Here is a 27,135-nt window from a genome sequence, read left to right as displayed (position 1 = left end):
CATTTTCTGCATCTATTGAGATAATTCTATTTTTCTCTATAATCTGTTACTGTGATAAACTATATAAATAGATTAACTAATGTTAAATTTTATTCTTAAATTCCTGGAATAAACTTTACATGTTAAGACATTTATTTATCAATTTACCTATCTACCTATCTATGGATTTGGTGTGCCCATATTTTACTCAGAATTTTGGGGTCTTTGCTCATAAGTGAGACTAACCTTTAAATTTCTTTTTCTTCTAAAAACAATAAAATAAATTAAAAATGGGGGGCATAGGATGTTTTGGGGTGTTCTTTTTTGTTTTTATTTTTATTTTTGGAGTAATGAAAATCTAATATAGATTGTGGTGATGAATGCACAACTATATGATGATACTGTGAGCCATTGATGTATACTTTGGATGATTATATGGTATGTGAATATATCTCTATAAAATTGCATCTTAAAAAACTTAAGGGTGCATCTAACAGGCATTATTCTGGAAATATTATTTAACTGAACCCATGTGGTAATCAACAACTGTTTATTAACAGTTTGAAGTCTCCTTGTAGAGCCATTAACTTTATGAGATGCTGTTTTGGCCTATTTTCCTACCAAAGTTTATGTTCTCAAAATAAATTAACCACTGTAATTAAAATAGGTTCCTGAGACTCTGTGAATGTGAAATCCTTATGTCTGATGCTCCTTTTAGCTACTATATCAACAGAAGAGTAGAACATATGGAATAAAAATAAATAATAGGGGGAACAAATGTTAAAATAAATTCAGTTTGAAATAGTGGTAAATGAAAGCGAGGGGTAAGGGGTATGGTACGTGTAGTTTTTTTTCTCTATTATCATTTTATTTCTTTTTCTGTTGTCTTTTTATTTCTTTTTCTAAATTGATGCAAATGTACTAAGAAATGATGAATATGCAACTATGTGATGATATTAAGAATTACTGATTGTATATGTAGAATGGAATGATATCTAAATGTTTTGTTTGTTAATTTTTTTTAATTAATAAAAAAAAGTTAAAAAAAATACATTCCTGATGCTTTTAAATAAAAAGACTATGAAAATGTAAAAAAAAAAAAAATTCTTTCTCTTAATGCATCTGTCTGATGTGAGCAATGAAAATCATAAAATGAGCTGGGGCACATAACCTCCTTCCCTTTTCTCTGAAACAATTTATATAAAATGGAGAGTAAGGTTTTCTTAAGTATTTGTTAGAATATGCCTGAACAATGTTTTGCATCAGATATTTTGGGTCAATTTTAACTACTACTCTGATTTCTTTAACAATTACATGTCTCTTAGACTCTGGCTGCAGCAGGTCCTTAAGGGAATAAATCCTTCTAGAGTGCTGAGGTGAAAGATCAGACCACATCTTCTAGTGACAATCGCAAGGCTTAGATCCCAGCCCATTCATCGTGCCAAAGAAAAGGTTCGTGCTCCCTGAGCACAAATGCTGATGTGGCGAAGAGGAATGGAGGCCAAGGTTCTCTCATATCATAATCCTGTTGGACTCCAACCACTGACTTGGAGCTGATTATTCTTCATTCTCCTGCAACTGGCCCTTCAAGATCCCTGAGGGATGTGATGGGTAACAAGGGCCTGCACAGCTGCTTCAACTGCTGTCCCTGTGCTTTTCCCCCAATAAATGCTATTCCAGATGATGAAGATGATGATGATGTGATGGTGGTGGTGGTGATGATATAATGTGTGCTACCAGATTATTTACAGAATAAGCATTTCTCCCTTGATCAATCAATTGCTTTGAAATGTGCTTTCTAAATTTCTCAATTTCTTCTAATATTCTTTGGCTTGTGAGAAATGTGTTATTGACTCATTTAGTTTAAGATTTGCTTTATAGTCTAGTATGTGATCAGTTTTTATTAACACTTTATTATGTGCCTGAAAAAGAATGCATATTCCCTACCACTTGGATGCAGGACTCTACATAGTGGCATTAGATCAGGCTTATGAACTCTTTGGATCCATTTTATCTATCAATTACTGAGTCTTACAGTAAAACCTCCCATTATGATTATGTAATTTTTAAGTATCCCCAAAATTTCTGTTCATTTTTGCATCATGTATTTTGGGAGTATGTTGTCAAATGTATCCAAGTTCATGATTACTATGTCTTCTAGATGTCCCCCCCCCCCCACTTCCACACACATCTTGCCTCTTTGGATATAACAGTTGGGCTATATCCAAATAGACCTTATCCATGGGCCTTGTTATCTTGTTCTTTTCTTCAATTGTTTCTCTCATGTCTTTATCAATTTAAAGTTATAGTCTTTCTTAGCTTACCCCATTAGCTGAAATTCTTGGGAATCTAATCTAGTCCATTAATGCTTGCTCAGTGTGGATTATGCCTTTAAGTATTTTGTAGTTTGGGAAAGTAAAGTCACCTCCAGTACTTCATCTGTGAGTGTTTTTCTGCTAAATACCGAAGAGTATCATTGACATGGCACCAGTTTTATGTGTGTGGAGGATTCCCAAATCATTCTGAAAGTATAAAATCAGGCTTCAAACTTACATGAAGTATAGGCCCAAGTTATCAATTTTTCAGCATTTTTAAGTCTAGAGACCTTGCAGAGTTAAGTTTACTGATAAGCATATTTTTTCCTATTCTATGTTTTCACTAAAGATGTAGCCCTTCGGGGGTCCTGGATTTATGCTGGCTTTTAATTTCAAATCTAATGCTCATGCACGGCCAAGGATTCATTTCCTGACCCCAAATGGGTATGAACACCTGTTCTCTAGAATACTGAGCATGAAAACCTGCTCTTCCCAAGAGCCACAGCATTGATTCATACTTAATGCTTTATTCCTCTTTCTTTCATATAAGCTCAGCAACACATTTTGAATTCTTTAATATATCGCGTCAAGGATTCATAGGTACCTGTAACTTTTCCAGCTCTTATGTTAGTCCACTAAATTGGCAGAGGCAGGAAAGAACCACCTCTTTCAGGTCCGCTGACGTGAACCTCCTCCCAACAACTGTGGCTATGTCTGCCCCCTCAGTTCCTGCCTCACCTCAGCAACACATTTTGAATTCTTTAATATATCGCGTCAAGGATTCATAGGTACCTGTAACTTTTCCAGCTCTTATGTTAGTCCACTAAATTGGCAGAGGCAGGAAAGAACCACCTCTTTCAGGTCCGCTGACGTGAACCTCCTCCCAACAACTGTGGCTATGTCTGCCCCCTCAGTTCCTGCCTCACCTATGAGGCCAGGTCTAATTTCATCCTCAACCCCATTCTCATTGTCCTCAAAACACTGAATTGAAGTAGGTCACACCCAGCCACACCCTAAAAAAACAAATCAAAATGGGCATGGAGCATAGGGATATGAAGAGAGTGAGAACAAATTCCCTGGAGATGTGGCGCCTGAATCTGTTTATAGTTTAGGATGCAGGACAATTTTAATCAACTGAAACACTAACCACATCTTGTTCTGAAAACACACCCCACACATACACCTATAACACAAGGTAAGCAAACTGCTGCCCAGGGCAGGCCATGGCAGTCCACAACCTAGAAGAGGAGAGATGCTTAACAGACAAGCCCAGAGGGGCCCCCAAGCTGTCTTTCTCCTCAGGCGGTTTCATCAACCTCCACACATCCTTTTCTTTTCATTTGCCCTTTCCAGGTTCAACAACAGACTTTATTGTATGGACCTGAGCCCATTTCCAGACCCTCCCATCTCTGCCAGAGGACTGAGGAAAGAGTCCACCTAAGAATCAGTACTGGACATGGCTTGTGATAAAAACAATAACAATTTCAGAGGTTCATCGCCTAGTTCCTGCCTATGCAAAAAAAAAAAAAAAAAAATTTCAAACCCCTTACCTGTGTCTCCGTACTCTCCAAAGATATTGATGGAGACGTCAGCATCTGTCCCTGCACCAATTACATCACCAGTGTACACCTTGATTTCATATTTGTTACCTGAGGACAGAGAAAGCCTCAGCTCATTAAGGATCCTGAGGAAAGAAGAGCAGAGGCCCCAAAGTAGTTGCTGCCTTGTCCACCCTTCCTCCCAGAAAAGCATGAATCATCACCACTCCTGTGGATAACAGAGCAGGAAATAAGTCACCGGACAGTGGCTCCAAATGGTCATTGCACAAATCAGAGGTAATGGGGACTTCTATTTTCATCTATTTACTGTTGCCTTGGGATGTGAATAGCTCAGCTCCTGGTGCCACCGTGAGCCAACCCACCAGCATAACTCTCCTGGACTATTGAAATAGCTTCTAACTGGGCCCCCTGCATCTATATCGCCATCTACACACTGCAGCCACAGTGAAAAAATTCACTGGGGAAATTGGATTCTGCAAATGAAAGTCAAATTTATACGTAAATTGTCAAAGCCATAGCTAGTGCCCAGACCAGAGGCACCAATAATGGCAAAAGCATGCTCAGGGGTTACCTGCTTCTAAGTCCTGTCCTACTTCCTTGTGCCATTCATTGAACAGAAATTCATTTTCAGTAATCACCCCCCACCAAATGCCTCGGCCTCAGCCACGGCCTCCGGGGACAAAGGGCTCAATGTAAACTTGACAAATGATGGTCCCTGCCCAGGTCTCCCATCTGGAGCCTGCCTCTGAGTGGAGAGCCAAGGGCAGGGGTGGAGTATGGGGTTGGGAGAGGGAGATTCTTCCAGTTTGTCTTGAGACATCAACAAATCCCAGGGCTGAGGCAACTCCCTCTGCTTTTCCCTTCCTGCAGTGGATTTCTGTTTTTTACACAGCAGAATTCTTTTTTCAGATGTTTTATTCCCAACACATGAAGCTGATAAAATTTAGAGCTGTCCTAATTGAGACCCAGAGTCCTGGCTCTTCTGCCCACCTCCTCCCTAGAATCTTCCCCGACCCCCAGCCCCAGGGACCGTTCCCTTCTGCAATCCTGCAGCGCTGCTGCATCATCTGCCAATGATTTCCTAGATTCACCATCTACTGCCTTGTACTGCTTGCTGTTTCCTGCCTGCCAGGCTAAGCTCCTCAAGAACTTAAGAGGATGGAAGCGGGATTTCCTTCTCTTATACAGTCTGCCCATAGACCCAGATAGTGCCGGGCAGATATATAAAACCTTATCAAAGATGTTGGAAATGAATTGGATTGAATCTTCTAAAGTCCTAAAGAGGTGCTCAGGGCAAAGGTCCGAGGTTGCGGGGGGAAACACTTAATGCCACCCCTTCCCCATCTCAAGTCTTGCCAGCTGTAGAGGACAGGTCCCTGGAGATGTCACAGTATAGAATGTCTTAGAGGACACCCCCCCACACACACAGCTCTGGAAGTTGGTCCTTTGACTTGGTGAGAAAATTGAACCTGAAGGGAGCAGCACCTCCTCATTCTCTCTCCTCTCCTCACCCAGTGGAACCCACCAAGGGGAGAAGAAAGAATCCTCCAATCCTTGACCTGAACCGAAGGCTCCCTTGGGAACAGTCACTGTCAGACACCCACCCCTCTCACTTGACTATGAAGAGCCCTGAGCCAGGAGGTAGAAACAGGGCCTGCAGAAAAGGCCAGGAAACATCAAGGTCACAGGCTCAAAACTCAGGTCACATTCGTGCCATCTGAGGAGCTTGTTAAAAAGGCAGATTTCCAGGTTCCAGTCCTAGGTTCTGAGCCATGTGGTTGCAAAGGCCCAGGAAGGCCTTGGCCATATTCAGCTGATCCAGTTCCTGAGCCCCTTCTGAGTTCCAGAGGCCTCCTGCCAGGGAGGTGGTCCTTTGCCCCCATGGCTGGAGGGCCTCTGAGACCAGATCCACATCCTTTCCTAGGTCCGGTCCAGGCTCACTTCACACAGAGGCAAGGCCCCTCTTCTGTGTACCATATGGCCAGGCCCCCTTGGCTGGTGATGCTGGGGTCGGGTCAGGATTGGGGTGGGGAGCCTATGAAGGGAGTTCCTGAGCCACAGTCAGTCAGGAGGGGTGACACAGCTCCAGAAGGACCTGGGAGGCAGAGTGATACAGGAAGGAAAGATGAGAAGAGCCAGGAACCAACATTCCAAATCCTCCCAGAAGGCAGAATTAGAATCAGTGGACTGAACTACAGAAAGGCAGAATTTAGCTTGCCAAAAGAAAAGCCAGGGCCATCCAATAAAGGCACAGGCAGCCCTTGGAGCAAGTGAGTTCCCCATCCCTAGAGACACCTAAGTAGAGGTTCATTCATTCACTTCTTTCAACAAGCAGTTCTCTTTGACAAGCACGCTGGCAGAAAGCCATCTGCCAGGGATGCTGTGTAGAAAATGCCATCCATGAGAGAATGTGCAAACATGAAGGTGCCTTTTAAACTGGTGATTCTGCAGCGCTTGACCAGGAAAGGCCTGCAGACTGCAGATGGTAGCAGGAAGCTAGGAGATGGAGGCAGCAGCACGGAAGGTGGGGCAGCACCAAGAGGTCCAGGCAGGGCTTTGGAAGGATCCACATCCCAGGAAAGTCTGGAGGAGCAGAGCATCAAAGCCAAAGTGAGGCAATTTGGGATACCAGCTTCTGGAGACAAGTCTAAGGCCAGGGATAGAGAGGCCAGAGTTGGGGTGGGGAAGAGCTTGCAGGCCTTTTTGGCTAAAGTGGACAAGGGCCCAAACTTAGGGAGTCAGATGGACTGGGTGCAGGAGGAAGCGCGATGCCACAAGGACCGACTGTCATTCAGCCTCTGCTCATTGCCCTGTGGTAGGATGGGGCTCTGGGTCCCTGTGGAGCTGACCGCAAGGCGAGCAGGACTCCATGAGTGAGCTGACCTCCCAGCATGCTGTGGAAGAGGCCACGGTGCGGCAGCAGGGGCCGGCAAGTGCTTCTTACAGAGCTGCTCTTTAAAATAAGGCCCTGTGGATAGTCGATGAGGCTTATTCTATTACTTCTCCACCTCCTCTTCTTTCACATCCCCTCACCAAGCACAACCCAAATGATCTGATTTGCCATTTTCCAAAACAAGGCCTAGGGCTCAGTGCCAAGCTTAAATTGTGATTAAGCGCATATATCGATGAAAGAGCCGGGCTGAATATAAGTAGGGCCTCATTCTCATGCTGTTGGCAAACTGTCAGACATCCGTCAAGACTTCCTCCCTGATGGCCAGGTAGGACGCCTCCCCACCACGTTCCCGTGCTCAGAATTTCAGTGAGTGGAAGCTTGCAGGTCTGGTCGCAAGGAGCCTAACTATTAAAATCACTCCTTGGGACCAGGAAGCCGGTGGGAGGGCAAGGTGAAGGGCCAGTACACGACCCTGCCCAGCCGCCAGAAGGGAGCAGGCAAGGAGCTTGGGAAGAAAGAAGACGAGAAGAAAGGGTTGAAAGAGGATCGAGTAGGGCTGGCACCCTCATCTATGAAAACGGCATGGCTGATCCACCTTCTAGGGTAGATCGTAGCACACATTCATTCAGGCCTCTGCAGTTCCCAAAGCACTTGGACACCCTTTGTGCCATTAGGTCCGTACGATGGTCACATGATAAAGGCAGGGCAGGTGCTGCTGACACTGTCATTTACAGATGAGGAAACCGAGGCTCAGGGGGCAGTGATTTCCCAAGGTCACACTGCTGGTATGTGATTCATAAGCGTTATGTGATGCTAAGTCTCTTGTCTCCAAATCCAAGCCCCTTTCCAGAAAACCACATGGCCACCCATGCCCTATGCCGGAGGTCAGCAAACATTTTCTGGAAAGAGCCATCTAGCAAATATTTTAGGCTTTGAGGGCCATTTGGTCTCTGTCACAACTATTCAACTCTGCTGTTGTAGCGCAATATCAGCCAGAGACAAAAAAAAAAACAAAACAATAAATACGCATGTCTATGCCTGATAAAACTTTATGGTCACTGATATTTGAATTTCATATGAAATAATTTTTCTTTTGATTTGTGTTCCAACTACTTAAAATGTAAAAAAAACACCCTTAGTTCACAGGTCATATAAAAACAGGGGCAGGAGGGTTTGGCCCACAGGCCATAGTTCGCCACCCTCTAAGCTCTACTGTCTCATGCTGTCAGCACAGCTCTGTATCTTTCTGGTCAGGGAACTGTTGGCCATTGCTCTCTGCAGCCTGGAAAGGCAGCGAGCCTGCCTGGCACAGGGGCGCTCAATGCTGGCTGCAGCAAAATACAGCACATCCTGATCACTAGCAAAGCAGCTCAAGGCGCTGAAGGTTGGGGAATAGTCAGTCCCCTTGCAAGGTGGAGGAGGTGACAAGGGGCACACATGGTGCCCGGTGTGGGCAGGCAGGGCCAACCCTCCCTGGCCCGCAGCGCCCAGAACTCCCGAGTGGGATGGAGATGTGACCTGGCCTGGGGTTTCCAGAGGTGGGGATGACCTTTGGTCTATGACCTCATGGTCTATGACCTCAAAAGCCTGGCTGTGGTGAGCGAGGAGCAAGGTTGGGAAGCAAGGTGAAGGTCAAGGAAGAGGAGGGGTCAGCAAAGAATCTATCCCCTTTCTGAGCAAGCGCAGGAAACAAGGACAGTGGGCATTGCTGCCGGAGCGGCTCTTGAGTTGGCCTGTGATTTACCCCCTTGGCATGTTATCTGTTAGAAAATTCTCCCTGGAACTCATTTCCTTTTAGCCTTTCACCGGGAATACGATTAGCCCATACAGTACCTTTGCGCAAATTAGAAAAAAAAATCCATCCCTCAAGACACTTTACTGCCATCTGTTGGATGATTGCCATAATACACAAATCTGCAATGTCTGTAATGTGAAAGGCGCCTCACAAAATACCTGCACTTGTGCAATGTGTAACCTGCACATGTGAATCCAACACCCTACCTATTAGTCAGTGATCTCCTTTTATGGTCAGTGTGAGCTCAGAGAGGCCAAACAAATTTGGGCATTGATCTGCACAATATACAATGAGGGCTATAGGCCAGCAATTAAGCTAATCACAGAGTGATTTCCAAAACCAAACAGAATGGAGCTGGGGTCCTGTGCAGGCAGAGTTATTTGCAGCCTAAAGACAGACTGCCTGACCCTTTAAAGGCCTCAGCGGAGGGGTGTCTGTGCCCTCTGGCCCTGCCCAGTTTATACACAAGCCCGGCCTGGCCTTTTACCCCTCTGCAGACCTCCATGGTAGAGACCCAAGGCTGTCCCCTCCAAACAGGAAATCTGTGCCTGCAGGTCAGCCGGAAGCTGCCTGTGTGGGCTTCCAAGAAAGGCAGGCCCTGGCGGCTCCAGCTCCCTCTGCGCCTGGTGCGCCAGCCGCCCCCACAGCCTCCCCCGTGCTCTGTCTGGAACTGTCAGCACACGGCAGTGAGAGAACACATCTCCAGAAAGCCAGCCCGGGTGGTGGGGGGAGGCACAGCCATGGGGCGCTCCTAAACCCTGGTGGCCCCCAAACCCTGGTGCCCCCAAACCCTGGTGCCACATGCACAGCTGAGCCTGGCTGAGCTGCTCATGGTGTGCCTGATGACAGAAGTCAAGCATATCTCCCGCACCTAAGCCTCTGCCTCACTCGCCGAGGAAAGGGAGCATCCCGCATCCAATGGGGTTTGAGACTTGGAGGAGCACACGTGGTCCAGGCTTTTTTGGGAAGCCAAGAATCATGAATGAACTGATGGATGCCTTTCACCCATTCTCAAATCCTGTTTCATTAAAATGTGGCTTTATTTCTTTTGGCACTTGAGGGGTAAGGAGGCGGGATGGGAAGGACGGTGGTTTGGCTTGATTTTACCCGGCCCCCAACTGGATCCCCGGCAGTTCACACCTGACACCTCTCACTTCCGCTCAGTAGGAGCTGAGGTGCTGCGTAGGAGGAGAGGAATATGGTGAGGGAGAGAAATTGGGCAGGGCTGCCCTGGGGAGTGGGAGAGGAAGGGCAATGTTCCCTTCCAGCCAGGGAAGGCTCCTAACTACTCCACCCGGCAGAGGGTGAGGGAATGCTACAGGCTTGGAGACGGGTCACGGCCACTGACAACCAAACGCTGAGGCCAATGGGCTCCAGAATTCTCCCTTCCCCCGAACTGTCCCCAAAAGGCTTCCCTTCCTTCCCTCAGGTCTAGAGGCCCAACGCCTCTTGCCTGGGCTCTTGTAACATTCTCGTCCTCCTTGCCCCTGTCTCTCCCACCTCCAGTACGTCCAATGTACCTTCCTATCATCTGGCTCCGGGGACTTCCGCGGCTCTTTGTAGTCCCTGGAGTGTGCTCCTAGCTCCTGGGACACACACACAGGACACTCAGACAACAGAACATCAAACCTCAGTCCATCCTTCCCTGCTTTCCTGCCTTAACTCCCTTACTCAATGCCTACAGTTCTCTTGATCTCTCTGGTCTGACAAACAGGTGTTGAACTTCTCTGCTTTCCTACGTTGCTCTCAGCCTCCCTGCACTTCTGAGGGCCTGCTTTAGGCCAATCGCATCTCCATTCTCAATCCTCACAACAGGCCCTATTGCTATCGTTGTCACCATTTCACTAACAAGGCAATGGAAGCAGATAGTTAAGAAATGAGACCAAGTTCACACAGTTTAGAAAGGGTGAAGCGTAGCTTTGTACTCAAGGCATCTGGACAAGAAGGCTCTCTCTTAATTGCCCTTGCCCCCATCCTACCTGGTCTAGCTCAAACCCCAGCTTCTCACAGAAATATCCTCACCTCCCAAACCCACAGTGCTGGTCACCAAAACTCCTAGTGTCTGTGTGACTTATTTGGCCCTTAAAATGTGCCAAACATAGGCCATGGATCTGACTTAAGTTATGAGCCTGGTTATACAATGACATCAAAGCATCACTTCATCATCAAAATAGTTGCTCACGGTCAAGAAAAAAACAAAAAACAAAAAACACTTCTATCTCTTTCACCGTTCTTAGATAAATATACAGCTAGTTTATTTTCCTAAGATACTGTTCAATGTAAGCCTGATGTTACCAGGTGTTGAACTGTAGAATGGAATAGATAGCCTCTAACTCCTTTTAACTTATTTTGCTCACTCACTCATGCAGCTCCCTAAAGCCTTACAGAGCTGTTTCATGATGCCCCTCACTCATCTCCCTTTGCTCCCCTTTCCTGCTGCTGTCCTGCCACTATGATCACCTTGCCTCTATTTCTTCATTTGCAGTCCAGACTCACTTCTGCCGTCATAGTTTATCTTCCTGTTCTGCAGGAAGGGTTAGCAAGCCTGGGAAAGGAGTTTCCTTCTTCTCCTTATCTTTCTCCTATTCCCTTCCCTGCCCCTTTTCCCTTATTCTTCTTCTTTATCTCCTAGCATTGAAGGTAAGCTCTATAATAACCTTAGCTGGATAAAACCTTAAGGAACTGAAGCCTCAGAGTCTAAATTCCAGTGATAACAGGTTAAAATATAAAAATGTCCAGGTTTCAACAAAAGGTTACAAAACATACAAAGAAAAAGAAAAGAGAGACAATTAATGCATTGGAAGCCATCAGCAGGGAGGGCCATACCTAGGATATACCAGACAAAGGCTTGCAAAAAAATGGACCTGAATATGTTCAAAGAGTTAAAAGAAATCATGGGAAAAGAACTGGGTAGACAATGGATGAACACAAGAAGGGTATCAATAAAGACAGAGACATCATGAAAAGGAACCAAACAGAACCGAAGCCTACAGTAGCAGAAATGGAAAATTCCCTAGAGGGGTTCAATAGCAGATTGGAGCTGGCTGAATAAGGAATCAGTGAATGTGAAGATAAGATCATTGAAATCATTCAGTCTAAGGAACAGAAAGGAAAAAAGGAAGAAAAGTAAACAGAGCCTGAGGAGCCTGTGGGACATCATCAAGCACACCAATGTATGCATGCGGGAGAGAAGAATTAAAGGCAGAAAGGAGCAAAGATGATATTCGAAGAAATAATGACTGAAAACTTCTCAAATTTAACAAAAGACATGAATATACACATTCAAGATTCTCAACAAACTCCAAACAGCATAAACCCAGATAGACTCATGCTGCAACATATTTTAATCAAACTGTTGAATGCCAAAGATAAAGGGGGAATTCTGAAAGCCACAAGAAAGAAACAACATGTCCTGTACAAGGGAGCCTCAATAAGATGAAGTGCGAATTTCTCATCAGAAGCCATGGAGGCAAGAAGGCAGTGCAATGACATAGTTAAAGTGCTGATAGAAAAAAAAAATAGCCAGTCCAAGAATTCTATATCTGGCAAAGCTGTCCTTCAAAAATGAGGGAGAGATGATGACATTCTCAGAGAAACAAAAGCTGAGGAAGTTTGTCACCACTAGACCAGTCTACAGGAAATGATACAGAGAAGGTAATGACAAGAGTAAATATAAATGCCAGCATTATCATATTTTTGGTTTGTAACTCTACTTTTTTTTTAACTCCCCACAGGACCTAACAGGCAAATGCCTAAAAGGTCAGGATAAATCAATGGCTTGGGATTCATAATGCATAAATATGCAATTTGTGATAAGAACTACATGAAAAGCGGAGGGCTGGAGAAACGTAGTTTGTGCATGCCATTGAAATTAAGTTGGTATCAAGCCAAATGAGATTGCTATAGATTTAGAATGTTAAATTTAACCCCCTGATAACCACAAAGAAAATATTAGAGATTATGCAATCTCCTGGAGACAGAAAGTAGGGTACGGGTTACCAGGGGCAAGGTAAAAAAGGTGATGAGGGTAGAGTTTCTGTTAGGGGATATGGGAAAGTTTTAGTACTGGATGAGGGTGAATTACTGCAATATCATGAATGTGATTAATCCTACTGAATGGTATGCTTACGCGTGATTGAGATGGGAAAGTTTATGCTTTATCTATGTTTCCATAATTAAGAAAGAACAACTAAAGAGACAATGACAATTCAATGCAATAAATTATTCTAGACAGGATCTGATAATGGAGGAGAAAATACTCAAAGAGACATTAATGAACATGAAAAATTGCAATACAGACTATAAGCTTTATACCAATGTTAAACTTCTCGAACTTGATAACTGCACTTAAGATGGTTACATAAGTGAATATCCTTGCTCTTAGGAAATGTTCATGAAAGCATTGAGTACTCAAAGAGTATGAATTTACAGCCTACTCTCAAACTTTCAGAAAATAGAGAGATAAATGGATGAATAGAAAGAGAGATCAACAGATAGATGTACTGATAGATGAATAGATAGGCTAATACAGTAAATGTAGCTAAATGTTAAGATTGGTGGATTTGGGTATCTGGGGGGATGGTGTCTGTGGGAGTTCTCTCGGGGCTGTATTATTTTTGCAACTGTCCTGTAAGTTTGAAATTATTTCAAAATAAAAAGTTTTAAGAAAAAAATGCCGCACTGAGAAAGTGTTATTTCTAAAAATAGGAAAAGCAAAGGTTATTTTTAACACCTATTTTTTAGTCAAAATAACCACATATGGGTCAAACAAACAATGTCATGCATTCCCCAAAGATTTTGGCTGGCAGGTTGAAGAAGAGAGTAGCTGAAGGTAGCCCCAGCAAAGCACATGAGTTAGAGGCTATGTTCCCTGCTGTGTGAATGAGACATTGTGCTGTCATGGCCCACCATTTCCCCAAATTCTCTCCTTCCATTTGAAAGCCTGGCAAATTCCTTCTCATTCTTAATGTCAAAGCGTGAACACTGTCTCCTCTGCGAAGCCTCCACGGACCTGGCCCATCCCCCACTTGGATCATCCTATCTCTTTGCACTGTGATCATTTGCTGGCCTGATTCCCCTCTAGACTCTAAACTCCTAGAGGGAAGAGCCCAAGCGTGGGGTCTGGCATAGAGGAGATTCCCAATATATGCTCACTGAGTGATTGAGTGAACGTGTTTCAGAGCAGGTGAAAGACATGGACATTGGAGGAGCACGAGCCAGCACTGTGAGCCAGGGCTTGAGCTCTGCCACGGTGACACAGTGTGACCAAGACAAGGTCACCTAACCCCCAGTGGCTTCAGTTTCCTCCTCTGTGAAATGGAGGAAGGGTAGAACAAGGTCCCTTTTTGCTCTGAAATGTTCTAAAACTCTCCACTGGGGCCTCGTTCAGAGCAGCTCTCTTCTTCCCACTCCTTCCGGAGATGATTTTCTGCAGTGCTAGGTGGGAGCAGATGGGGTGGGCGGGAGCTGTGGTGAAGTTCAGAGGAGGAGAGTACTGCAGGGCTGGGCCCTGAGCCCTCACATGGAGAGCTTAGGCTCCTGGGACCACCTCCCCAGGGTTCCCGGCAGCACCCACAGCAGAGAGAGCCCTGAGAGCCATGGACAGTGTGTGAAGCTGGTTAAAGGAAAATGTCAGAGAGAGGGAAAGGGGCTGAGAAGGCAGGCACTCATTGCCAGCTCCAACTGCAGTGATGGTGAGGAGCCTCCTCCCAGGGCCCAGAGGACCTGCCTGGAGCCTCGAGGAGTCCTGGCTCTGAGGGACTCCCATGTCCTTTCTGATTCTGAGAGGCCAGAATCGTGAGTCCATGCATGTCAGAGTCAGAGCAAACCTGGATCTGGGGGGAAAGAAGGGGAAACAGCAGGTTGGGGAAACCAATGGCATCAGTAACAAAAGTATCTGCCGTGTGCCTAGCACTGGGCTAACTCCTTTATGTGTATTTCCTCAACTGACCAGATCAATAGCCCTATGAAATGGACATTAATGTCATCCTCATTTCCCAGAAGAGAGGAAACAGAGGCTAAGAGCTAAAGGAACCTGCTTGCACTTGCATATCAAGGAACATGGTAGAGAGTGAGTCCAGGGACTGGGCTTATGACAGGGTGGGTATTATGCAGGAGATGGGGGAGATAGGGGGCATTAGGGGATCCCCAGCAGAAAGGGAGGGCACCAAAAGCCCATTTCCTCTTGTCCCTGTGAAGGAAGACAAGCCCCAGATCCATGATTTTCTCCCTGGCTGTGAAGGGCACCACCCTAACTAATCCTGCAAGAACCCTAAGAAGCCATCTAGGCCACCCATTTCACAAAGAAAGAAACCAAGGATGAGAGAGGAATTCAGACCTGCCCCAGGTCTCGTTGCTACTGGGTGGCAAAGCAGAACTAGAACTCAGGATTTACAGTGCCAGATACTTTCTGACCCAGAGAGCTACATTTAAAAATGAATGAGAATTTCTGCATGGTATCATCCAATAGAATCTGAGAATAAATTAAGGCTGCTGGTTTATGTGGCAGCCCCCTCACAACAGGCGTTTTCTGCATCAATTATCTAGGCTGCTTCCATTTTGCATCTTGCAGTTCTCTGGCAGGCCCACAATCTGCTGCAGGTCAGGGCGATTTGCATATGTCCCTAACACATTTGTTAATCACAATCCCTTTCTTATCCCATCCTTTCCTCAAATGCACCCTGGGCTCTGTGCTTGACGTGGTTCTGCAGCTGGAGCCATGCGATAAGCTCAGCGTGGGCGGCAGTGAAATTATAACCCAATACCTGATGAAATAACCAGGAGAGGAGACAGCAATTGTGCTGAGGACTGAGGCACTCTGGGAGGAGGGCAGACACAATTCCATTTCAGCCCCCAGCACTGGCTGTCCCTTTTGGATTAGAAAGAAAAGACGATCCATTTGCTCCCAGACAGGCCGTCTGGATGTAAGCATCGCCTGCCCTCCCGGCCACCTGCACGTTCCCTGCCCACCTGCCCGGCTGTTGCTTCCTCTCGTGGGCAACCTCTCCCCCCAACCACCAGCCCCTCGGTCTCTTTGGAGCACAAGGCAAAGCTGGCTGCAGCTGCATTTATTTTTAATCCACCAAAGAAGATTAAATGGCACCAAGAAGAAGGCTTGTCCCTAACGAATCCTATGGGTCAGGTCTTAGCAGGGAGAAGGCGTGAGAGACACGACCCATTCGAGGAGTGTGTACTTCTGAATACAGGGGCCTGAGTCTCAAACATTGAAGAGCTGTTGTGCCTGGGCTCCGACAGCCCTGGGGTGTGAACAGCCCCCAGGCCAGCTGGAACACAGCTCTTGGCATTGGAGGCCTACCTCATTGCCAAGTTGGCAGAGCTTTCCCAAAACGAAGTGATGTGGGCTCAGTGCTAATTTAAGCCACGTGACAATCTTAATACCTTCAAGGTGGGAGGGTTTGTGGGCTGGAGGTGGTGAAGGGATGTGTTACTGGGATGGGGCAATTACTCAGAGAGGCAGGAAATGACATCACACAGGCCTTGAGAAGGCCAGGCAGGGTTGGCCCTAAAAAGATCTTGCCCAAGCCTCCCCACCCAGAGACAGCTCCATATCTGTCTACTCGCAGAGATCACATTATGCCCTTGTCTAACTCATAGGTCCCCACCCCTGATCCTTCAATACTGTCCCACCCTGACTCTCAGCCTCAGGGCTGTGTCTGAGCTTCCCTAGGGCCGGAGAGGGCTGAGGAGCTGTGTTCCCTCCACTGTGTAACTCTGCAATGTGCTTATCAATTGCACTTGGGTACTGTGCCCAGTGAGTGTCACACCAAAAGTGACACTGTCAGAATGAAGGGAACGAAATCAGGGGATGGAAGACACCTGGATCCCACATGAGAGGTGAGGAGGCACTTAGCCAGCATAGTACCAGAGAAAGCAGCACTACAAGAAATACCAGAGAATATCTCTTCCAAACTTCTCACGGTAAGAAGAGGAAACTGAGGCACAGAAAGGACAAGTAACTTGCCCAAGGTCAAACAGTTACAAAGCAGCAAGACCAGACTCAGTTCTCTGTCCCCCAGTACAGCCTCCCTCTCCCGAACTCTGCTGCTGGTCTTCATAAATGGATGCAACTACATCTGACCTCCCCTTTATACGTACATACACCACGTTTCTTCCCAGCGTCTACCCAGGCCCCTAATTCCTGAGGGCCAAGGCAGCAGGGGTGAGTGCAAGAGTAATCACCACATCTGGCTCTCAGAAAATCCTGTACCTGGAGAGACCAGCTAGACCCATGTTAAGTACTTTGAACCCAAACAGACAAATAGCAGTCCCTGAGATATGGTGTTTCTCTCCCATTTGTCCATCTCAAAACCCCTGAGGGCTACAACCCACTTCCAACAGCCCCAGTGGCTCATTCTGGCTGATCAGAACAGAGACTGTCTGAATGTCAAGGATTAAGTTGAAAATTTCCTCCTCCCTGTCCACAAGACTGCTCACACATCCCTGACTGCAGGTGGAGGAGTGGGGGAGAGGGCACCCCATGGAGAATCACACACAAGTGTGGTGAAGACTGATTTCTCCCAGAGCTTGGAGGGAGGAGTGGAGATGCAAGGTTTATACTTTCTAGAGGGACTGGGGCTTTAATCTAATGGGGTTTGGGCAGAATGAAGAAAACCAAAGTGGAGGAGGGAAGAGAGCAGGTAAGGGGGAGAAGATGCTGGCCCCAGTGCTTCCTCTGACTCTGGCATATGTTTTAATGGAAGGACCACAGTTTTCTATCTCATAGATTCACAAAAGCTGTAGCGGCAAAGAGAAGGCACCCAGGCAGGCCTCTGGGGGCTCCTGGGAGAGGTGCCTCACTGGGCCTTTGTTGAGCCCAATGGAATGGGGCCTGAACCCCAAAAACTGCTGTCAGTGCTTTGGCTTCTACTCCATCTTCTGGGAGCAGATTGGGAGAGGGTGTCTCACCCATTCCTCTGGCCTCAGCTCTACTTCCTGTGGGTCCCTTGAAACCTCCTCACGGTTTATTAGTGCTGAAAAGAACAGCTTTCAGAGCCACTGTCTACCAGACATTGGGGCCAATACAATCTGACTAACGGGTTGATTAATGGGAGCTGCTAGTGCCAGACCAAGAAACAGGAGAAGACTGGAGAGGCAGTCTGTGCATGCTTGTCTCAACCCTCATTACATGTGCAAAATGGGGATAAGAGACCCCACCTCCAAGGGATGCTAACAGGTTAAAATAAGATACTAATTGCAAAGTATGTCTACATAAAGATACTAAGACTGCAGAAGTTAAGTATTTTGTCCAAGGTCACATGGCTATAAGTAGTAGAGTTGGGATTGAACCTGAGACTCCACGACTCAAGACGCAGAGCTCTGAACCCTGCCATCCTCCCCCCACTTGCTGGTACTCAGTATTATGGGCACCTGTGTCCTCCAATGGACTGTGAGCATCTTGAGGACAGGGAGCATGTCCTGAACCTCAGGCTCAGCAAAGAAGGAGAGTTCAAGAGGTCACTCTTGATGGCAGCTGCTAAGGATGAGATTTCAGTCATAGGCCTGGGAGTCAATGCTTAGCTTCAGGCCAGGGGATACCCTCTGGGTTCTGGATTGTCAGGAAGTGGGTCAATCCAGACCAGGTGAAAGAAACCCTCCAGGAAAGGAGTCAGGCATCATGGCAATGGAAGGAATGCCAAGAGGCAGATGGCAGGAAGAAAAATGCACTGCTCTTCTGGAAGGAGTTGACAGCCAAGACCGTCTTCCCAGGGAGAGTGGCTACAGATACGCTGAAAAAGCATCTGCCAACTTTCCTGGACCCCTGCGATGCCAGGACCCAACACCCATTCCGAAAGAGAGAAGACCATGGCTACCAACTCTCTGCTCGGGCTGCACGTATGTCCGAGGTGCTTGATCAGGAGGTGTAATGTCTGCCTGGACCATGGAGGGGAGAGCCGGCCAAGCCCGGGCCCCCCGCTCCTGCTGATTCCTGTGGGGATGAGTTGGGGTGTCAGGAGAATTGGGATGTTTCTCCAGCAGCCTTGAAGCCCTGGGCAAGAATGAGGACTCAGGTGGAGAGGACATTTTCATCTTTTCTTCCAGGGGAACATGAGCCTTTGACTGCCACATCAATATAGGGTATTGTGACTGTTAACACAGTTATGAGGGGAGGGAAGGGAAGAAGAGGTGGAGCTCAGAGCAGTTTTAGGGCAAGGAACTGGTCTCTGTGAGGACCCATAGAACTGGGACCCATAGAACCCATAGACCAAACCCATAGAACTGTACAACGCAAAGTGTCAGGGCACATGTCAACCATGGATTGTAGTTAATAATCCTTGATCAGTATCATTCATCAATTGGATCCAATGTACCACACTAATGCAAGATATTAATAATAGGGGAAACTGGGAGGTAGAGGGTATATGGGAACTCTTTACAACTAAACTGCATTTTCTCCATAATTTCTTCTCTAAATCTAAACTGCTCTAGAAAAATAAAGTCTACTAGTTCTTTTAAAAGTTTTAAATGCATTAAAAGAAGTGGACGTGTGAGTCAGGGAGGCCCCTGCACTCTGTTTTGCTCGGCCCTACCTGGAACACAGAGCTCTAGCCTGGGAACTACATTCACCAGGGGCAATGACAAAGCAGAGCTCACACAGGCAGGAGGCCAGAGAGGGCAGGCTGGAGATGTGCCATGAAAGGAGAGGCCAAGGAGCTGGAGACATGTCCCTGAGAGAGAGAAGACTGCCCTTAGACAGCTGAAGTACTGACCATGCAGATATAGTCTGAGCTGTATCGGGGGAGGACCGAAATGGACTGAAACAGACAAGTGTAAACCGTGTGGAGATAGCATGAGGTTTAATTTAAGGAAGAACCTTCTGACAGCCAGTGCCGTATAGCAGTAGGGAGGGCTGAGCAGGGGTGCTTGAAACTGTCCACTGCTCAAGAAAGGTTGGTTCAAAACAGGCTGGAGAAGCACAGAGGGGATTCCTATCGCAGTAGGAGATCAACTCAGCTGACCTCCATAGTCCCTTACATTCTCAGGCTCTGATCTCTTATGTGCCAGGCTAACCAACTATCCAGATGTCTCTGCTATAAATTGGGGGAACTTTGCAGTATCTCAAGGCAAGTGCCAAATGGCCAGATGCTCATGAATCTGAAGTGTGAACTGAGGGCCACCAAACTGACCCTGTAAAAGCCAGGCAATCATTCAACCCTGGTGCCTAGAATTCCCCTGGTAAGAATTCATTCCTTTGGGTTCTGCAGCCTTCCAGAGGACCTGTGCACCCCATGACATGGTAGAAACTCCTGGCAGGAGGCAGCCCTTCAGCTTATTGGTCACAGCCACCTCTGAGGTTTAGTTTATCCCTTCAGTTACTGTCAGCTGGGGTGTGCCCTATGAAAACTAGGCACTGGTTAAAGAGGAGGATGAGAAGAAATGAGGCAATTTGATAAGGAAGGAAGATGTGAAGGGTCCCCTCAGCCCCACCCCCTGCCAGGGTCCCTGTGTGTGGTGACAAGTAGAGATGGCAGCCACCTCTCCCCAAGCCCCTCTCACCTCCACCCACAGGCTAGGTTTCTCCTGCACACAGAGAAACAACCACAAGTGAATATTCGGTTGTTCATCACTCCATAATCTTAGTACAAAACCATTTTCACAAAAACTAAAGATGTGTTGACTCCTGTGTGAACTTCAGTAGCAACTGGCTGATCTAATTGAGCCAAGAGAGTCATATTTCGTTCTTGGCCACATCCTCAGGGTGTTTTGAGAGTGTGTTTGAGACAGGTTCAAGAAGAGGGACACTGTAAAATTAATGAGATATTGCTCTCAGCCCCTAACAGCTGCTGGAAATTGCAAAAGTCAAGTTGTCAAAAAGACAAAGAAAAGCTGGGTCGTGGGAGGGGGTGGAAAGCACATCGGACTCAGAATTAGGAGGCTTGCTTCCAGCCCCAGCTCCACCTGCAATTGACCATTGGCCCTTGGACAGATCACCTCCTTGCTGGGCCTCAGTATTTTCATCTGTAATTAACACCTGCCAGTCCACCCTCCCTCCCTGGGATACTGTAAGGATGAAGTGTGACAGGGACTCCTGGAGAGGAGAGCCCAAATACCCTTGCCAGCCCTCCTGCCCTCCCTCCCAACTCTACTTTCCCGATCTCTTGTGTCGGGGGCTAGGAGTGTTTCCCAAAGTGCTCTTTGCACACCACTGGCAGTGTGTGGGATGCTAGCCAGGTGCACGAGGATCATTTTAATCTAATGTTGCATATTTATTTTAATATGTACCAGTGTATACCTTATATTTGTAGCAAATGATTTTTTATTTATCATGGTGAGATAAGGTTCCTTTCAAAATGAACTTAGAGATGTATGCATTTTTAAAAGTGAGTTTAAAGATGAAGTATAGACTAATGGAAGTGGTACTCGGAAAAGGCAAAAATCTAGAAGGTGGAATGAGAATGACTGGAGTTTGTGAAATTCACATCACCGCTAATGGCTTGTAGGGACACAATAGCCTGCCTTCCCAGGCCCCAGCAATGGACCCCCCAAGTCTGAAGATCAAACACAAAGAAAACCAACAGGCAAAGCCATTTTGGCTGATTTCATTGCCTGGTTTCCTCAAGGCACCAGATGCAGTAACTGCACCAGCCAGGTGAAAACTAAGAGGCTGAACTGGGTCCTGGGCTCCTCCAACCATAAACTGTGAGGTCAGTCAACTTCTATCTCCTTCTTTTGGAGCCTCCTGTCTCTGATTTTCTTGAACCCACCACCCCCTCACAGGGTCTACTAGGGAAGAGAGTGGTCCTGACAAAGCCATTCACCCTAAGGTGTTAAGTATGTGTTGGGGGCCTCCTCAAGAACATGTTTAAAGAGAAAGCTGGGGAGGAAAAAGTCATCTCCAAGGTGGTATGTCAGGTGCTGTCCAGGGCAGTGGCCCTAGTGCCCTGCAACTCACCCTCTGCACCCACAAGGCGGGCAAGCCACCCTCACGCCTGTGTCTTTAGGTATGACATGAGATCTCCTTTAGAGGAACTACCTAGACACCTGATCAAGGCCAGTCCTCCCCAACCCCCAGGACTACCTGCTGGTCACCTCGGTCAAAGGGTCAGTCGGTCAGCCTGGAACATCTACCTTCCCTGAGGAGCAGGAGTGAAAGAAAGTTCCAGCTGATGATCAGCCAGGCCATCTCCAAAATGGCCCTTGGGGTTGTAGGGAGGGGAACGAGGCTCCCTAAGAATTTGCCCTCCCTTGGGGATCAAGAGGTGGGTGGAATATACACTAAAAATGTTCCCTTTCCCTCTCTCCTGCTATCATTGCACATAACCTATGTTTTGCAATATTTCACCTGTCAAACTGCATGTATAAAGAGATAATTGTCTTCTCCATTTTTACTCATCAAAGACTTCCAGTAGCCAAATACCAAGTTAGTATAATTGCTGAGGAAAAGCAAAGAAACTTTTGTTTGCCAATGCAGTAGTTTGAATAGTTGAAGATTCCTTTTTTCATTCTTTCTTCCCAATCCCAGCCTGAAAATCCCTGGTCTAGAATAGAAAAGCCTAATGCCCTCCAGTCCATGAGGGGCCAGGAGCCCAGGCAGCCTGATACAGGGACTGGAACAGCAGGTATCTTTATTTTCTCTGTAAAAGGCAAGGAAACACTATTCTGGATGATTTTAGTAGAAATTTGGAGAACTGTTGTTCTTGAGGCCTTTTCAGAAGTTCCTCTCATAACAATTGAGCCCTGGATTTTTGTGGGACCAAAACAGAAGAAAGGATGAGGACCTGAGAAGTGGAAAAAGGCCAAGAAAGAGGAGACTAAGGGAACAAAAGAGGAAAATGACAAGATTGACAATTTGCTAAGGACTGATCCTGATAAAGAGACTGAGTCATAAAGGTGCTTAGGGTTTTGGGAATACCTATGAAATTCATCTCACTTAAAAGATGGGCAAAGAGCAGGGGTAGCCCATGCAAAATAAAAAAGAAATACAATGAATGATAAGCACATGAAAAATATTCAATCTCAGCAGTAATTAAAGATGGGATGCTGAAACCCCCTTTTTCTATCCCCTCCAGGGTCTGTCTTCCTGGTGGCTAGGGTCCAGGTGTGGCTTTCCCACAAGCATATAGGCTGAGCGGGTTCAAGGAGGAGGAGGAGCAGGACCAGTCCCGAACAAGACAGAGGAGGCTGCAGGCCACCAGCATAGGCACTGACCTCTGGGCATGTCCATTGGGTTGAAGCTGGCCAGTAAGTCACGGCACCACTGGCGGTCACCTTCCACCTTGCTCAGCCAGTTGTTGCAGTTGAAATAGTAACGGAGATGAGGCCGCTTCATGTCAGTCACAATCACATGGTCCAGGTACCAGCTGGCGTTCAGACCCGTGTTGTCATGCTCAATCCTAGGGCAGAAGGAGACACCCAGGCTGTCACTGGCGGGCTGGAGAAGACACCCCTTCCACACACTGGAATACCAAATGCTTACTCCAAAGAGAGATTCTACTATGTTATTGTTCTATCATGGTGGTGGCGTAGTTTTTGTTACTTTACCTCTCTGAATTCTTTTCCTCGCCTATTAAATGGGGATAGCAAGGCAGATGTACAGATAAATGAACATCACATTGTTGCATTGCTTGCAAGGACATATTGCCTTCCAAGGTAAAGAAACTCCAGGATCACCAAGGCCTGCAAGGGGGCCATCTTGACCTTCCCCTACATGGCTCTCCTGATTAGTGCCACTTCCTCACCTCAGCCTCAGAAGCACTGCTTCCCTTTGCATCCTGGCCTGAGCATGCACACGCAGTTTCCTAAAGCTCAACTGAGTCAAGGCCAAAAAAGGGCAGCTCATCAAGGGGTGACAACAGGGAAATAAACAGAAGGCAGGAAACCAACCAAAATCATCTGACTTGCAGGGCACATCTTGCTCCCCAGGGTACAAATTGCCCCTCCCATTGCTCCAAGATGGTTGTGTCCCTCTCTTCCTGACGCCCAGGGCCCTACAACAAGCAGATACTTTCCTTAGTCCCACCATCTAAAGGCTCCCTCATAACCATCTAGACCAATTCTGTCCAAGAGAAATGTAATGTGAGCTACACCTATAATCTTAGATGTTCCAATAGCCACATCTAAAAAGATACAAAGAAACAAGTGAAATTAATTTTAATGATGTATTTCATTTAACCCACTGATTTCCACATGCAACCACATTATAAACATTTATTAGTGAGATTTTTTACATGCTTCTTGTGTACTAAATCTTCAAAAAAGCTGATGAATACTGTCTACATATGGCGTATCTTAATTTAGACGGGTTCAAGGGCTCAGTAGCCATATGTGACCAGAAGCTGTATTGGACAGCACTGATCCAGCCTCTTCAAAATCTGACCTCCCAAATCTTCTCCCACTTCCTGAAGTCCCCCCAACCCTTAGCAGTCCTGCTGTCCCTTCTGAGCTCCAGCTTCCTCCCAGGACTTGACACCTGGACAACCTCACTCTGCATTAAACATCTCATCCCTGCCTGTTAGGGCAAGACCTTGTCCTCACAGGCCTGAATAGGACAACCTCAGCTCAGTGGATACACAGCCCTATGGGCAGACGACACACTTGAATGTCAAGCCCTTCATTTACAAGGTGTGCTGGTTTGAAAGGGTGTATGTCCCCTAGAAAAGTCATGTTTTAATCCTAATCCCATTTTGTAAAGGCAACCATTTCTTCTAATCCCTATTTAGCATTTGATGTTTGAAACTGTAATTAGATCATCTCCTTGGAGATGTGATGTAATTGAGAGTGGTTGTTAAACTGGATTAAGTGACAATATGTCTCCACCGGGTGGGTCTTGATTAGTTTCTGAAGTCCTATAAAAGAGGAAACATTTTGGAGAACAAGAGATTCAGATAGAGCAGAGCAGAATGGCATAGCCACAAGAAGCAGAGTCCACCAGCTAGCGACCTTTGGAGAAGGAAAACGCCTCCCAGGGAGCTTCATGAAACAGGAAGCCAGGAGAGAAAGCTAGCAGATGATGCCATGTTCATCATGTGCCTTTTCAGATGAGAGAGGAACCCTGACTGTATTCGCCATGTGCCTTCTCACTTGAGAGAGAAACCCTGAACTTCATCGGCCTTCTTGAACCAAGGTGTCTTTTCCTAGATGCCTTTGATTGGACATTTCTATAGACTTGTTTTAATTGGGACATTTTCTCAGCCTTAGAACTGTAAACTAGCAACTTATTAAATTCCCCTTTTTAAAAAGCCATTCTGTTTCTGGTATATTGCATTCCAGCAGCTAGCAAACTAGAACACAAGGTGCTTACCATTGCCTGGAACAGAGCCTGGTATGTGGCAGACCCTCGGCTTAGCAGTTGCTTTCCCCACGCACTGACCCCCAACCTTCCCCTGCAAGGGCCCTTTCCCTGCTGTGACCCCCCTTCCCTCCACACCCCAGTGCCCATGGCCCCCACATGCCTCTCACCTCCCCGGTAAGGATGTTTGTGTTCTGATATTTTCTAGTGGGAGGAAGAAAAATGAGGCAGCATTTGACCCCTGGCAGACCCAAGTCAGATAACCTTGACATTCTGACAGGTGGACATGATCCTGGATGGGAGTTGGGGGCAGAAGGGGAGAGGGGAAAACAAGGGGCAGTTGAAGGCTCTTCCTCTGAAGCCAAGCTGGAGAGAGTTGTCCTTTCCCACACATTTAAAAAATACCAAGATCAAGAAGCTCTATGTCCAAAAACATCCTGCAAAAGTGACCTGGTGTCTTTAACCGCCACTAGAGCTTCTGTGTGCCAGTCACTGCTCTGAGCACTTTAACTCCCTGAACCCTCATTAACCCTACAAGGTAGGCACCAGCATTTCAGGTAAGGAAACTGAACTTTAGAGAGGTAACCTGTCGAAACTTCTACAACAAGTAAATAGCAGAGTGAAGATTTGAACCCATGTAATCTGAACTCAGAGTCTGTGCTCCAAACCCCTGTGCTGTAACGTGAACTACACATGTAATTTTAGATGCTCCAACCCCCCGGGCTGTGGTATCGCCCAGAGCCTATTTCTCAAGTTTGTGAAAATTGGCTCAAATTGTCTTAACTCAAAAAAGTGAACCTCTAATGGGGAAATTTAGGACACTGTGATTCAGGATAGGAAGGAAAAATTGGGGCCCTAGTAGGGACCCCTTCAAATGACACCACAGGAGTAACCGCCATCCAAAATTGCAATAGAAAAGTTAATTCCTAGTCCTCTTACCTTCATCTCTCCTGCCTCCCCCCCTGCTCCCCACAACAGACAGGCACCAGAATCTCACCTGATTTTGTAGATGAGGCCCACATTGTTGGTTCTCACCCGGAACACATCAACATTGGATTTCTCAAAGGCTGACTCACTCCTGCAATGAACATGTATACAGTTAGCACAGATCAGTACTTGGTTCATGGGCCTGGGAGGAGTGCCCAGGGTTGGCATCCTCCTTCTTCCTCCATTGTCCTACTCTTGCAATGTGCTACAAGCAACCAGACCCCATTCTGAGATTCCTTCCTGACATGGTTTGGAGAGAACAGATCAAGGACTATTAGTCATCATTCCTTGCTTTTCCATTTAGGTTCTCATTTCACTCTTGCTGTGTGCCACCAAAGCAAGCATGGCAGTCATTATCAGGCCTGTTATGCAAAGACACTGCTAGTAGGTAGCAGAGTGGGACAAGAACTTGGCTCTCCAAAGTCATGATCCAATATCCTCTGGTTGCTTAGGTTGGGAGAATGGAGGAGGAAGGAAGGAGTGAGGAATGCCCGAGGGCTCTTGGATCTATAGGCCTCCTTGCCTCTCCTCACCTGCCTTGCTCTGGCCAGGAAAAGTTGCAATGGCAGCCCCAAGTGGATGCAAACCTTGGGTGGTGCTCCATGGCCCTGCCATTCCAACCAGAAAGGAAACACTCAACCCCCAACCAACAACCAGGGAAGGGGGAGTGGTGAGGGATATGCATAGCCAGCACCCTGCAAACAGTGTGAACAGAGCAAAGAACACCTGACGCGTTCAGCAATGAGATGCCCAGGCAAGTCCAGTCTCGAGCATCCTAAATTCAATCGGCTTAGACACAGGAGGGCTTGAGCAGCCTCTTCACAGAGTCCTCTGGGAATGGAAGCCTGAATCTCATATCGACATCTTCTCCATCCTCTGCGTGGGGCAAGAGCCCAGCCCTTTGAGCTCAGACCTGCAAGCAGCACTCCCTGCCCCCTGCAGCTAAAGCCCTGGTAGCCTCCCTCAAAGCAGCCAGGGCTCACGGGACTAGCACATATTGGAAAGAAAATCACGGCACACATGCCCCTATTGATTGACCACCAGTGTGTTCTGTGTTTCAAAATAAAGGGGAGGTGAAGAGTCTTCTCTCCAAGGCAATAAGGTTCCGACTCTTCTCAATAACAGAAGAATTTTATGGTTCCACAGGAAGCCAGAAGCTGTGATTCTGTAAATGGAATGACTTCAGCAAACAATCTGCCTGGGGAGAAGTTTCCTTAAGGTGACATGGAGCAGCACGGAGCTCATGAAATCAGGTTAAAACATACACTGAGGCAGACTTGTCAGGGAAAATGGGCCTCAGAGGTACAATCTGGGATGGAATAGAGTGGGGAGGAAAGAGTGGTAGAACCTGCTGGGTTTTG

The 27,135-nt window shown here is 46.7% G+C and overlaps 1 protein-coding gene across 1 annotated transcript in view; it reads right to left on the bottom strand.

The window, feature by feature from the left end:
* The window catches only part of LOXHD1 (lipoxygenase homology PLAT domains 1), a 183,163-nt gene that overhangs the window by 138,519 nt on the left and 17,509 nt on the right, over positions 1–27,135 (bottom strand). Inside the window, exons 5-7 of the mRNA XM_077135558.1 lie at positions 25,785–25,865; positions 22,708–22,892; positions 3,845–3,943 (exon numbers count right to left, since the gene is read on the bottom strand). Coding sequence (XP_076991673.1) covers positions 3,845–3,943; positions 22,708–22,892; positions 25,785–25,865 — 365 coding nt within the window. The remainder of the gene's footprint in view (positions 1–3,844; positions 3,944–22,707; positions 22,893–25,784; positions 25,866–27,135) is intronic.

Source organism: Tamandua tetradactyla, chromosome 18 (assembly GCF_023851605.1).
Source record: "Tamandua tetradactyla isolate mTamTet1 chromosome 18, mTamTet1.pri, whole genome shotgun sequence".
Classification (NCBI taxonomy): domain Eukaryota; kingdom Metazoa; phylum Chordata; class Mammalia; order Pilosa; family Myrmecophagidae; genus Tamandua; species Tamandua tetradactyla.
The sequence above is the reverse complement of the archived record's forward strand: the minus strand, read 5'-3'. Positions and strand labels throughout refer to the sequence as shown.